This window comes from Schistocerca cancellata, chromosome 1, assembly GCF_023864275.1.
Source record: "Schistocerca cancellata isolate TAMUIC-IGC-003103 chromosome 1, iqSchCanc2.1, whole genome shotgun sequence".
In the NCBI taxonomy this organism is placed as follows: Eukaryota; Metazoa; Arthropoda; class Insecta; order Orthoptera; family Acrididae; genus Schistocerca; species Schistocerca cancellata.
This window is the reverse complement of record NC_064626.1, coordinates 348,706,235-348,720,408: the sequence shown is the minus strand read 5'-3', so window position 1 is coordinate 348,720,408 and position 14,174 is coordinate 348,706,235. Positions and strand designations below refer to the sequence as shown.

The window sequence follows — 14,174 nt, the reverse complement described above, 5'->3', positions numbered from 1 at the left end:
GAATCCAACCCTTAATTGGCAACTGTTTTGAAGAGCTTTCTCTTACTAGTTGTGGGGCACTCTAAAGTATCATTTCCAGAAATATTTTGATCACGTAAAAAGGTGGTAAAATGTCTTAGCCATTTCGAATCATGTGGAAGGATATAGTGTTAGTGAGGCACTGCTTTGCAGAATCACATAAATTACATATCTAGATGTAACATTTCAAAGTGGTATGAAATGCAATGTGCACATAAGGTCACTTGTAGGAAAGGCGAATAGTTGACTTCAGTTTATTGGGAGAACTTCTAGGAAAGTATGTATCAGCTATAAAGGAGACCATGCATAGAATATGATTGCAACCAATTCTTGAATATTGCAAGAGGATGGGATCCCCAACAGGTTGGATTAAAGGAAGACACCGAAACAATACAGAGGCTTGTTGTTAGGTTTGTTACTGGTAGGTTTATCGATACATGGTATTATGGAGATGCTTTAATAACTCAGGTGGGAATCACTGGAGGGAAGATGACATGCTTTTTGCAAAACATGATAAAGAAAGTTTAGGGAACAAGCATTTGCGACAGATGTGGAATGATTCTACTGCCACCAACATACATCTCATGTAACAACAACAAAGCAAGACAAATCATGTGTCATGCAGCATATGGACAGTCATTTTTCCATCACTTCAGTTGTGAGTGGAACAGGAAAGATAATGACTAGCGATGTTACAAGATTCCTTCTACCATGTACTATATGGTGGCTTGCGGACTTTGTATGTAAATTTAAATCTAGATCATTAGAAAACTCAAAAATTAAAAAAAATTGTATTTATACATGTCAGGCATGTAACATAATAATTTCCAAGGAATTGAAAAATTCATTTTTTCAGATCATAAGAGATATACCAAGTGTGAAAATTAACGAACTATCAGTTTAATAAGTCACGATTGCAAAATACTAACACGAATTCTTTACAGACAAATAGAAAAACTGGTAGTTAAGCTGACCTGACCTCAGGGAAGATCAGTTTGGATTCTGTACAAATGTTGGATCTCACAAGGCAATACTGACCCTATGACTTACCTTAGAAGATAGGTTAAGGAAAGGCAGAACTACATTTCTAGCATTCGTAGACTTAGAGTAAGCTTTTGACAATGTTGACTGGAATACTCTCTTTCAGATTCTGAAGGTGGCAGGGGTAAAATACAAGGAGCAAAAGGCTATTTACAATTTGTACAGAAACCAGATGGCAATTATAAGAGCTGAGGGACATTAAAGTGAAGCAGTGGTTGGGAAGGGAGTGAGACAGGATTGTAGCCTCACCCTGATGCTATTCAATCTGTATATTGAGCAAGCAGTAAAGGAAACAAAAGAAAAATTTGGAGTAGGAATTAAAATCCATGGAGAAGAAATAAAAAAATTGAGGTTTGCCAGTGACATTGTAATTCTATCAGACAGCAAAGGACCTGGAAGAGCAGCTGAATGGAATGGACAGTGTCTTGAAAGGAGAATAGAAGGATATAAGAAGAACATCAACAAAAACAAAATGAGGATAATGGAATGTAGTCGAATTAAATCAGGTGATGTTGAGGGTATTAGATTAGGAAATGAGACACTTAAAGTTTTAAATGAGTTTTGTTATTTGGGGAGCAAAATAACTGATTATGGTTGGAGCAGGAAGGATATAAAATGTAGACTGGCTATGGCAAGGAAAGCATTTCAGACAAAGAGAAATTTCTTAACATCAAGTATAGATTTAAGTGTTGGGAAGTCTTTTCTGGAAGTATTTGTATGGAGTGTAACCATGTATAGAAGTGAAACATGGCCGATAAACAGTTCAGACAAGCAGAGAATAGAAGCTTTCGAAATGTGGTGCTACAGAAGAATGATCAAGAGTAGGTGGATATATCACTTAACTAATGAGGAAGTACTGAATAGAATTGGGGAGAAGAGGAATTTGTGGCACAACTTGACAAGAATAAGGGATCGGTTGGTAGGACACGTTGTGAGGCATTAAGGTGTCACCAATTTAGTACTGGAGGGAAGTGTGGAGGGTAAAAATAATAGAGGGAGACCAAAAGATGAATACACTAAGCAGATTCAGAAGGATGTAAATTGCAGTAGTTATTTGGAGGTGGAGAGGCTTACACAGGGTAGAGTAGCATGTAGAGCTGCATCAAACCAGTCTCTGGACTGAAGACAACAACAACAACAACAGATATACTTGAAAACTCCTGCTAACTAGAGTAGTGGCCAAGTGTAATTAGAGTAGTGGCCAAGTGTTGTAAAGCCTGTGTTATGATAACAGTCAACATTCATTTATATAGGTTAGAATTGCCCTCTTAGAGTATCTTGTGCATAAAAATGCACAGCTTTGTACATAGTGAACTGTCAAATCCAAAATTTCACACAATGTTGTTATAGGAATGGTAAGCATGAAATTATTTGCCAAGAGAGGCATCTTCATAATCGTAAATCAAGTTTGCAATCCACTGTGTGTGTGTGTGTGTGTGTGTGTGTGTGTGTGTGTGTGTGTGTGTGTGTGTGCGTGTGCGTGCATGCAGGAAAATGACTTTCACACAATGTACTTGGTGTGGACAATTTCCTTACTTCCTTACTTTTCTTTCTCCTCTAATGAATACTGTCTGATGCAGTGTGAATGCTTACCACAATAGGAAGAAAATAAGTGAGCCCTTGATGAAGAGAAGGAGAGAGTAAGTTTTCAGCAATAACTGCATGACACTTTTAGATGGTTTTTCATCTTCACATTCCCCTACAAAAGAAATACTTTTTTTAGCTGCTGTTGGAAGGGGGGGGGGGGCAGTGTCTGCAGTAAACATGAACCATTTGTTTTAATTAAAAGTTTGTGGGCACATATGCTGATCACTTTAAAATTTATTTAATTTAAAGTAAAAATATATAAATTTCACTTCCCAAAGAATAAAAAATATTACAAGAAGTATGATCTGAAACTATGTGCCATGGAAGTTGACAGTGACCTAAATACCTTGTACAATATGGTTACCTCCCCAGATAGCAGGGGCCTCTTCTCCTTAGGCACATATGCAATTGATCAAAATCAATAATACTTCAACATCTTGGAAATCATAAAATTATAGGCCTGAGGTGTAAAAATGAAATTTCCTATCTTCATAAACGCACTCAATTCCATCAAGTCTAAATCATTCCCGCATTCTACATCTGACTCTGATTTTGCACAGTTAATTAGTTAGTTACTTGTTCCATATATAAATTTCACAAAACGTGTTATGATGTGAAATGTGTCAACAGAACAAATTTAGAAGACTTATATACAACTTACAATTAAAACAAAATTACAAAATATTTATATGGCTACATGCTCACCATTGACAAATTTTTTATGATTAATGATCCCCAATTAAGAAGTCCCCTGTGACAAATAAGAAGCTGTCAGGAAGAAACATATTTATCTACATTTGAAAACACTTCTGCTATCTGTCACATACAGTTTATTTCCATTGGGAGATTGCCAGAGAGTGCTGCAGCTGCATACTTCACTTCTCTCTGTGCCAAAGTTAGATTCATTAGGCCATTTTTCTGTATATCGCTATACTTGTGATTATCACTGTTACTCTCAAACTCAGATGGATATTGCTAACATATTTCATGAATGAATCAATATACTGTGAGGCTATGGTTAGCTTTCCCAGCTGCTTAAAGAGATACCTACAAGATGTATACATGTGAACTCTGCACATAATTCTAATTTCTTTCTTCTCTGCAGGGGATACTTTACATCCAACAAGGATTTGCCCCAGTACATTATCTCATAAGACATCAGTGAATGAAAATATGCTAACTTACTAACTTCTATATCCCCAAAGTTGGCAATTATTCTTATGTCAAAAGTAACCAAACCTAAATGTTTCAGCAGGTCTGCTATACAATTTTTTCAGTTTAAGTTTTCGTCAATAGGCGCACCTAAGAACTTACGATTTGCTATCTGCTTTATTATTTCCTGTTGGTATGCAACAATAATAAGGGGTGGGATATTTTTGACAACACCAAACTGGATGAACTGTGTTTTTTCAAAGTTTAAAGCTAATCTATTTGTGCAAAACCAATCAGTAACCATTACATAAATGACTAAAAGTATTACATATTATAGGTTCATAACTTTTTAGTGTCTTTTGGATATATAAACCACCCCATATGAACTTTTACTTTTTAGTCACGATGATCTTATTTCAGATTGGGATCTGAGATTACTTTTAAAATGTAATTGTTAAAAACATCTGCTACACATTCACAGTCTTTTACAATGTTCACCATTCTCTTAACAGAAGCAGGGTCATCTTCTATGGCTTCTTTCCGTGTCTCTCTCTCTCTGTTAACAGTATTCATAATGATGTTATTTTACTATCTGATCTCTCAGTTTCAGACAAGATGGGCATGTTCTCAGTTTTTTTTACAACTTCTCTTAGCATCTTACAGTACTGTTTGTAATAAGAAAGTATTTGTGGGTCATTACTTATTATTTCTGTTTTGTACAAGTCCTTTTTTACGTTGTGAAGAGACACTGACACCTATAGTGATCCAAGGTTTCTTTAATGTCTTGTCATTAACATTTAATTATCTTTTTAGGAAAATTACTTTCAAAAACGGATATAAACTGATTAAGAAATGTATTAAAATTAGAGTTAACATTTAGTTCATAGTAAATTTCACCTCAGTCAACATTTTAAATCTTAAGTGATTTTGCCATTAATCAGCCTCTTAGAGTTTTCAAATTGAACACGGGGTTAACTGTACATTGTGATCTGGCAGCCCATTTACCACTGGGCAGGCTTGTGTCTCTTTAAAGTCTGGTTGTTGAATGAGTATATTACCTGTACTACCATCTTGAGCAACTCAGGTGGGGAAGTTTATAACTGATACCAAATTGTAAGTGGCTAAAAATACCTCTAAATCACTTGCCTTGTCAGATTCTACAAGGAATTTACATTAAAATCACGACAAACGAATAATCCCTTCATTCTGCATGACAGAGACCAGCAAAATTTTTCATGAAAATTCCTCACAGTGGAAAAATGTATACTATAATAATTACAAATATTACATTTCCCACCAGCAACTCACAAGCACATTTTTATGTATCCTGATCTATACATAATTTACTTGTTTCTACATTTTTGTATTCATATTTCATTTTTGTGAATGTGACAATTCCTTTATCCAGACTGGTTTACATATTATGCTTACATAAAGATTTTTTTATCTCTGTGGTTATATAGTGTTCAATCAGACAAATGACATCAGTTTCCTTCTAGCCAGTAAGATCTTGCAGACAAATTAACAACTTCTTTACTTTATTTTTACATCCTGCTAGTATTCTGATGACACAAAGTTAATTTCATTTCTTTGTTCATTATTATAAAGTGGACTTGGAGTCTCTGTCAATTTCATTTCCTTCAATGCAGTCTGTCTGAATTTGTCCTAAAGTCAATGTCTCACCTTATCCCATTAAGCACAGAAACTTGACTTTGTGTGTTGGTGGCCCCTCTTATGTTTTCTGCTAACAAATCCGCTAACTTGTCCTAACCTCTGAGAAGTGTATCAGCATCTTCCTATAGCAGCTAACAGAATAGCGCTACCTAGCAGCAGAACTATTCATCTTCTATTCTGTTTTTCCACCCAACTTATCTTTAAGTTCCTTACCATTATCTGCTGCACCTTAACTTACTCTACATATAGTAGCAAGCAAAATGTATTGATAAACTGAATTTCAAATTTGTTCTCAGAATTTTCCCCTGAACACCCTTTGCTTGGAACCTTTTCCTTTCCCCTTGCCTCTGCATACTTCAGTTTTTGCAATTTCTAACTCTGCCTGAAGGGCACAAATCTTCACCTCCTGTTTCTTGATTTTTCTGGTATTTCTGGCCTAACCTACAATTCCACGGAAGAGTGACACCTCAATGAAACCATAACTTACAATTTTCGCAAAACGCTCCCTGTTTACCTAATATGCAGCAACGTCTGCACAACACATAGAGGATTGATCTCAAGGCTAAATACAATGAAGCAAATGATAAAGAAATTTATGTTAGACTTTTTGTATGAGTATCATGTGTAAATGTACATCTAAAATTACAACTGTAGATGCAATATGAAAAATACATTTTTACACCAATTTACCTTATTTCACATGACACTAACACTTACACTAACGTAATTACTCTTGTATTATGGAAACCTATTGACCCCAACCCTTTCAGAGGAGTTATTTTAGAGTGCCTGTGGCTAGTAATACCAAAGCTAGCTGAAATCAATAGGTTGCAGGATCTGGCCTCTCCTTGTTACTGATAAAGTAGTGTTAAAGAATTTTAGTGTTACGACTCTGGTAAAAACTATGAATCACCGAATTTCTTACATATCCAATGTTTCCTTTGTGAATGATGATTAGAGTTCCTGCAGTCATTTACCTGAAAATTGAAAAGTAGCTAGCACTAGTAGTAGGAAAAAGTTTTCAGGCCTCTGCAGTGTTCCCAACATGTACCAACTATTTGCTGTCTAGCTTAATTTTATGTATTTTCATAGGAGTATGTGAGTAACCTTATAAAGTGGACACTTTCTAAAAACCGGTATTACACTATGTTTGGATGTAACAGGTTGTGAAAAGCACATGTTTTCAGATCCGACTTATCTGCTTTTCTTCTTTTGTAAATATGGAACACATGACCACTCGTTTGCTTTTCATGGTGTGTAAAACTTGTAATAACATGGAAACTTGTAATAACATGGAAACTTATACAAGTTCTTTTTCATGAACTGTAATTTGATTACATGTGGGCAAGAATATTTGTGTAAAAAATGTTGATGAAATATAATTGCTATCGAAGTGACCAGACAGAAGTCAGCAGTAGATGATGCAGGAGATATTACTCATTATGTCCTTTTTTGTAAATAAATCAACCTTCAGGCAACAAGCAAAAACAAAGTTGGGTTCAACAGTTGTGGTAAACAAAGTAGGCATGCAACTAGACATTTTCTATTAAAATATGCCATTAGAGGTATTGTTTCTTTAATCCGTATCTTTCCTTTCTCCTGTGTGCATCCTCTTTCAACCCTACATGTTTCATTGCCCCTAACATATTCACTTGATTAGGCATACACTTCCCTCAATCCCCTGATATGTTCCTTTTTTTGTGGCATATGCCTCACACAGAATTCTTACTTATTATCATAACTGACAAATGTTCTCTCAGCTGTTTCCTCCAATCATTGTGTTATATTGTATGCCTTCCAGGCATTCTCACGATTGTTTAAAATACTATCTAACCAATGTATTGACCAAATATTTGGTGGTATGCAATAGTAGACCTGAGAATGGACAACGATTTCTTTTTTCATGAGACTGCAGCAACTGATAGCTAGGGTTTCAAGGTGATGTTTTGAAGTGAAGTGGTACAACTAAGTTTCATTTTCATGCCTTGGGTATACAAATCTTTATCTTGGTCAGCCTGTACTTACTCACCCAAAGTAAAAATTGTTGCAAGATTTCACTTGGAATGCATCAAGCAATTGTTTGAAAGATTCCATTATGGTGCCGTTTAGAAAGTTGGAAGAAAATCACTATTATAAAATATCCAACATCCCAACAAGACTCAAATAATACTAGTGTGTGTAAAACTTAAGGATGATGAAAGTAACTTTCACATGATGTGTCACTGCCAAGCAACATAGCTTGATTAAACTTGTATCATACATAGAAAGAACTTCTACAGTGTATTGCAGAAGGTAACTGAAAGAAATATGGTGTGAGATGAACATAAATGACACCTTTATTCAAAGAGAATTATTACACTTAAGTCACCACATTTTATGATGGTCCTCTGGACATTACGAAAGGTAGGACATGTTACCTTATAGATTGTGTGATGCATCCTCTGCAACTTGCTCCCATGCTGGCCATAAGGTTGATAAGGAGTTCATATGGCAGGTTGTTCCATTCCTCCACCAGCATTATTGATAACTGCTGGATGATCAGTGGTGCATGCGTGTGTACATGATACAATTGTCTCCCCAGTGCAGCTCTCTTGCGCTTGATGGAATTTAAGTCTGGGGAATGGGCGGACCAGACCATTTCCTGAATATCCTCTCATTTCAAGAGCTCCTCCACCTGCACTGGTCAATGCTGTAATGCTTTGTCATCCATAAAAATGAAGTCAGGGCGGAATGCACCCCTGAAAAGATGCAGTTGGGGAGATAATACAGTGTCACAGTAACTTTGACCAGTGAGTGTACTGTGCTCAAAGATTTCGAGATCAGTGGTTCCATGCAACATAATGCCCCCCCCCCCCCCCCCCCCCACACACCATAACATACAGTTCACCAAAATGATAGTGTTCAACAAGGTTTCTTTCTGGGTTCATTATGTGTTCCCACCTCTTGCCATATAAGGTTATATCCAGCACTGTCAAACCTAATATGATCATTCTGGTGGTACCTCTTTTTGATTACCTGCATTAATCATTTTGCTTTCTCTTCACAACCATTCAACTCTTTTGGCTTCCTAGCTTTCATATTGCCTCTTGAGATAGAAATCTGTACTTCTGAAACCTCACATTTTAGTGTGCAATCTTGCTTATTGCTGTCATTAATAGATTGTGCTCTCATGAAGCTTCATCATTTGCATATTCTGCTGTAATATTGATATGTTTGTATTTGAAAATAGAATGACAGTGTAAATGTTCTTGGTGCATAATGGAGAATTGTGAGATATGATTATGAAAAGGATATATTGTTACCATACAGCAGAGCTGAATTTGCAGAAAGGGAAAGGCAGTCAAATAAGTAAGCTTTCGGCCAAAAAGGCCTTCATCAGAATTAGACACCATAGAGATACACATATACACTCCTCATGCAAACACAACTCAGACACCATAGAGATACACATATACACTCCTCATGCAAACACAACTCGCACGCGCGACACACACACACACACACACACACACACACACACACACACACGTGCGCATTTGTGTGTGTGTGTTTGTACATTGTCTGGCTATTTTGGCCGAAAGCTTACTTCTTTGACAGTTTTTTATTGTGCCTGTCTCCAACTCGACACCTCCCTATATGGTGAATAACGATCTATCATTTTCATAATTTTGTCAGCATTCCATCCTGGATTTCCCATTGTTAGAAATGTGATATGTATACAGGTGGAAATGTAATATTGCGAATTTGCTTATAGAGAACACAAGTGGGGTTATATGCTTTTTTGTAGCTTGTAAAGGTGCTCTATGGAACTTCAAGTTTTGTAAAGTTCTATGCTGCTTTCATTCTTAAGACACTAAAATGATGCTATGGAATTAGTTTCTACAATGTATACCAATTCCATAATGTTCATTTTAGTTCTGTTTGTCGTTATGCTCTTGATAAATTATGACCCTGTTAGTACAGTTTAAGTTTACAATAGCATTATCTCAAACAACTCTGCCTGTTGTCACATTTGTTCAGATGAAGCTATCCGACATTCACTTTCTAATTACTTTGGGGTATCATTAATCATTAGATTGAGTAGTCTGAAGGCTGTGCATACATATGGGAAGTTGGGTACTAATCTACACTTTTTTCCTGCTGTTATGCTTATGATATTTTACTGTGAAGTTTCTGGTGTAAATCTGAACTGTTACACATTTCATAAATCGTAATAATAGTCCAGTCATTCATTCTTCATTCCACTTATTACTGAGTTATAAAATATCCACAAAATAATTACAGCCATCACATTGATGTTCACAAAAACATATTGTAAGTACTTTTTTGTTATTTTCTGTGACTAGGAACGACCACTGACAAACTCTGATGTAATATCATCTGTAGAGAGCACACCAGGACGTTGGACAGGCATTGGTATTTCACTTCCTGGTACGCCTATCAGTCACCTGAGTCACAGATCCAGTGGCGACAGCTACAGTTCCAGCAGCTCAACAAGGCAACTTCTGAATGGTGGTAACCATTGTAGCAGAGAAAAGCAAGACTCTTAGTTCATAAGTCTCTGTGTTAATGAACATTCCAACTTTTAAGTTGTGTTTTAATAGGGAGGTCATCAAGTGTAATATATTTCATGGAGTTACCCGAGGGAATATTTGAGTGGGCACTGCATTACACGCACAATTCACGAGTAACTCTTCAAGAACACACTATCATTTGCTTCTGGTCAAATTTTCTGTTACACCTGTATTTTTCCCCCCTCCTTTGTGTTAATGGGACTGAACATCGTGCCCATAGTTCTCTGTTGAGTAATTTGTTTCCATAAATAACATATTTCAGCTGCTTTAGTACTGGTTGAGGCTTCTAAACTAACTACCACACATTTAAAGATTGAGTAGCAATGAAATTAAAACAAGGATATGTCAGTGATTCCATTCAGTGCAAAAGTAATGGTATGAGCTATGATTAATAAAAAAAATTCAGAATATTGCCAGTCAAAGATAGTCCAAACTATTATCATAATGTAATCTGTATAAAGTAAGTGAATATGGTTTTTCTCTTCTTTTCCCATGACGGGGACCCATGTTTTTATCACGTTTTGGTATAGTAAACATTCATCTCTACAGTAGTAAAAATTGTCAAAGATGATGTGTAATAGGATTGTTAATATTTGAACCCTATAGTTTCCAAGTTTGTGACTAGCATACTGGCAGTAATTTTCGCAGCCATCGTGTACAGGAGTTTAACATGTAATTGCAATTGCTCTAGCATCAGGACTATTTATAAAAATTTACTGAAATTTTCGAATTATTAACAGTTAATCTTTATTTTGTTTAAAGCAGACATGAACACTCAAAACAGACTTTGAATCTGGTGTCTTTAATGCTACCTTTGAACCAGATTCCTACTTCTTGGTATCATCTTATGAGTTTCAAACTGTCCTGTTATGAGAGACAGCCTGAAATTAATTTACAAAGATCTTAACTGTGTCAGCACAGAAATCCCTACACTTACAAGAGGAGGCCATGACATTGGGATCACAGATTTACTTGAAACTTTGTGTGCCTTTAGTAGGCCATTAAAATAACATAATGTGCAAGTAGTAAGGTGCACTATGGCAATTTTGAAAAAAACTCGCAAAAGAAGTTTTATGCGTCTATTATGTGGCTTATGTACCTGTGCGTGGTCAACTGGTTAGCGCTCAAGCAACGTAAGACGAACTTCTATCAGGCAAAAAATGTATTTTTTTCATCACTGGTCATATATTTAGTTTACATGACGTTTGAGAGATAATATAATGAAAGATCACTTGTGTTTGTATGTATGAAGTTTCAATTTATGTTTTCCATGTCTATGACAAATATCATCCAGCATCGTGTGATGTCGCAAGCACATCTGATGCGTAATTGTACATTACTCTTATGGTCTGGCACATTATGACTCACTATATTACCGATGGTGAATAACTTCAATTGCATCATTATTTATTGAGGTTTGACTTGGGCTTTCCAACTCTGTCCCTCATCCTTGAAAATTCAATTACAAACAGTAAATAGTTGAATAACATATGAAATTCACTACAACTTTATAAAAATGCATGTGGGTTTTTCTCATTATATTACCTCTCAAATATCATGTAAATAAAATAATGTGATAAGTGGTGAAAAAATATAGATTAGCAAGTAAATGCTGCAGAGATTTGAACTGCCGCCTCTTCCTCAACTCACTTCCCACTCGCGAGCACTAATTGCTTGACCACAGTGACATTTTATGACTGGCACCTTCGCACCGATACATCACTTGTGTAGTAGACACGTAAAATTTCTCTTGTTATTTTCGCAGAATTTCCAGAGTAGTGCACCTAATTACTTGCACAGTTTTAATATCCCCCGTAAAGGTGTAAAAAGTTTGAACTAAATCTGTGATTCTAGTGTCGTGGCCTTCCCTTGTTAGTTAAAGTAAACAGATGGCAGAGCAATATTGTTTTATCTGTGTGATTGCAACTGGCGAGTGTATAGTTAGGTCACTGCCATACTTCCCACCTTGAAGGATAAGTTAATAGTGATAAAACTGGTACCAATTTTTGAAAGATTCAGAAATGTACATTCCAATTGCCTTATTAGAAATAAGTGTGGGAATAAATGCTGTGCTATGTAGTCACGCGGAATGACGGGCTGTCCACATTTGTATGTGCTTGCCTGTATCTTCGAATGCTAATATAGTGTCAGTGATCACTTACTCAAAATTCATTTAGATTGAAGAGCAAATGTGATTTTGGAAAACGCTTATCACTACTCTTGTAATATTAAGTTACTGTCATGTAAACTTGATTTTACTTTACATATCGAGGTGTTCTGATTTCGTACATTCCATAAATGTATTCCAGCTAACTTCTCTCATGCTTATATTTAAGTCCATATTGGATATAAATCTCCATAATACAGTATTAGTTTATACATCCAGAGCTTAAGTGCAAGTAATCCTTAAATATCATTTTTCATTTTTAGTGTATGTGTACATACAGAACTTACAAACTAAGAAACCTGTATGCTGTAAAAGAAAGGAAAAGAAACCAAACAATGCCATTGACAAATGAAATAAATGAAGTTTTATTTTGAGTGTATAATTGACTTGAATGGCATTCTTCTCCACAAGATACTTTCTCAATACCCTTTTTGGCATTGTATCAACTTGTATCTGAACTTTGTAGATAATTGTTGTGTAAATTGAAGATTAATACTGTTATAATAAAGCATGGTTATGGTACACACATAACTGAATAAAATGAATAGTTTTTGTCTTATTCAACTAATATTTTCCTGTAGTAGATAATTACGTTTTTTCCAACCTCATGTCATACGTATTATAAGACAGTATCATGACAAATGTTCCAGTGTAATTCAGTTCAAACAAAATGAGTTGACAATGGATTAGATTTCAGTTTTGCTGAATGACTACAAACAATATGGAGCTCCTAATAAATCTACAAGAATGCTGCCACTATATCTGACACAGGGTGTCCAGGTCTCTCTCTCTCTCTCTCTCTCTCTCTCTCTCTCTCTCTCTCTGTGTGTGTGTGTGTGTGTGTGTGTGTGTGTGTGTGTGTGTGTGTGTGTGTGTGTGTGTGTGTGAAGTGCCCCACTCATCAGTCATAGAACTTATTCAAATTCTGTCAATGTGTGGGTCAACATTGCAGCATCAACAGTTCTGATAGTTGCATTGACTGACTTGTGCAAGAAGGGTAGCAATATCATGACTGGTGTACACACAAACCTTGACTCAACTCCACAAAAAGAAGTATAATGGCATGACATTGGGAGAGTGTGGGGGCTATGTGATGGGACCATCACAAACTACCCACCTCTCAGGAAAAGTCATCCGGGACATTCCATGCATTCAGACTCCAATGGTGGGATGCACCATCATGTTGGAAGATGGTCGAGGCTGCAGCTCTTCGATCTTTAGTAACAAGAAATGTTTGAGGATGTCCAGGTAAATATTTTTCATTGTGGTCTTCTATGCAAAGAAAAATGGACCTATCACCCCATCTGCATCAGCTCATGCAAAACACTGATGTTTGAACTATTGTGTTCTTGTGTGTGTCGTGCGGAAAATCCCAAATCCTAATGTTGTTGTGATTCACATGTCCAGAAATGTGAACCATTGCTTCATCTGAAAACTGACACTTTCTCAAGTTGTCAGCATCTGTTGATGATGATCATTTGACTGAAATTCTTGGACCATTGGCACTTTGTATGTAAAATGATGTAACTGCTTATGTAACACCTTGTGGACAGTTGATATTGCTTTCTGCAATCCACTTGATGCACAACGAATTGGCTCCTGGGGCCACACTAAATTGCAGCGTGCTCTTGAGACACACATGCGGACATCCACTTTGAGGAAGATCTTTGACAGTGTCTATCTCGTTAAAGTTTTTGAATCTGCAACAAAGGACAAAGGGGAAAAATTGAGAGCTGCTAAACATTTTACAAAACAACACGATCCTGTCTCTAATAATTTCCAAGTTATTATTTTTTTGCCAAGGAAAGTGTAGGAGTAGTTTAGAGCATTCAGTGTGAAAGAAATAGTACTAAACAAAGTGTAAACTGAGCCTAAAATATAAAATACACCTAGGAGGGTAAACACGGAAACAGCATGGTGGTGGGGAGAGGGAGGGGAGTTATAGGTTTGGCCAAGGGATG

The 14,174-nt window shown here is 36.3% G+C and overlaps 1 protein-coding gene across 4 annotated transcripts in view; it reads left to right on the top strand.

Annotated features, from left to right (window-relative positions):
* Window positions 1-12,777, top strand: part of LOC126173769 (probable E3 ubiquitin-protein ligase MGRN1) — a 190,727-nt gene extending 177,950 nt beyond the window's left edge. The window contains exon 13 of one of the 4 annotated variants that reach the window (XM_049920982.1): window positions 9,819-12,777. In XM_049920982.1, the coding sequence (XP_049776939.1) occupies window positions 9,819-10,022 (204 nt within the window). In that variant the 3' untranslated portion in view covers window positions 10,023-12,777. The remainder of the gene's footprint in view (window positions 1-9,818) is intronic. The other 3 variants (XM_049920985.1, XM_049920983.1, XM_049920984.1) reach the window with 3 other exon arrangements.
* The last annotated feature ends 1,397 nt before the right edge of the window (window positions 12,778-14,174 follow it).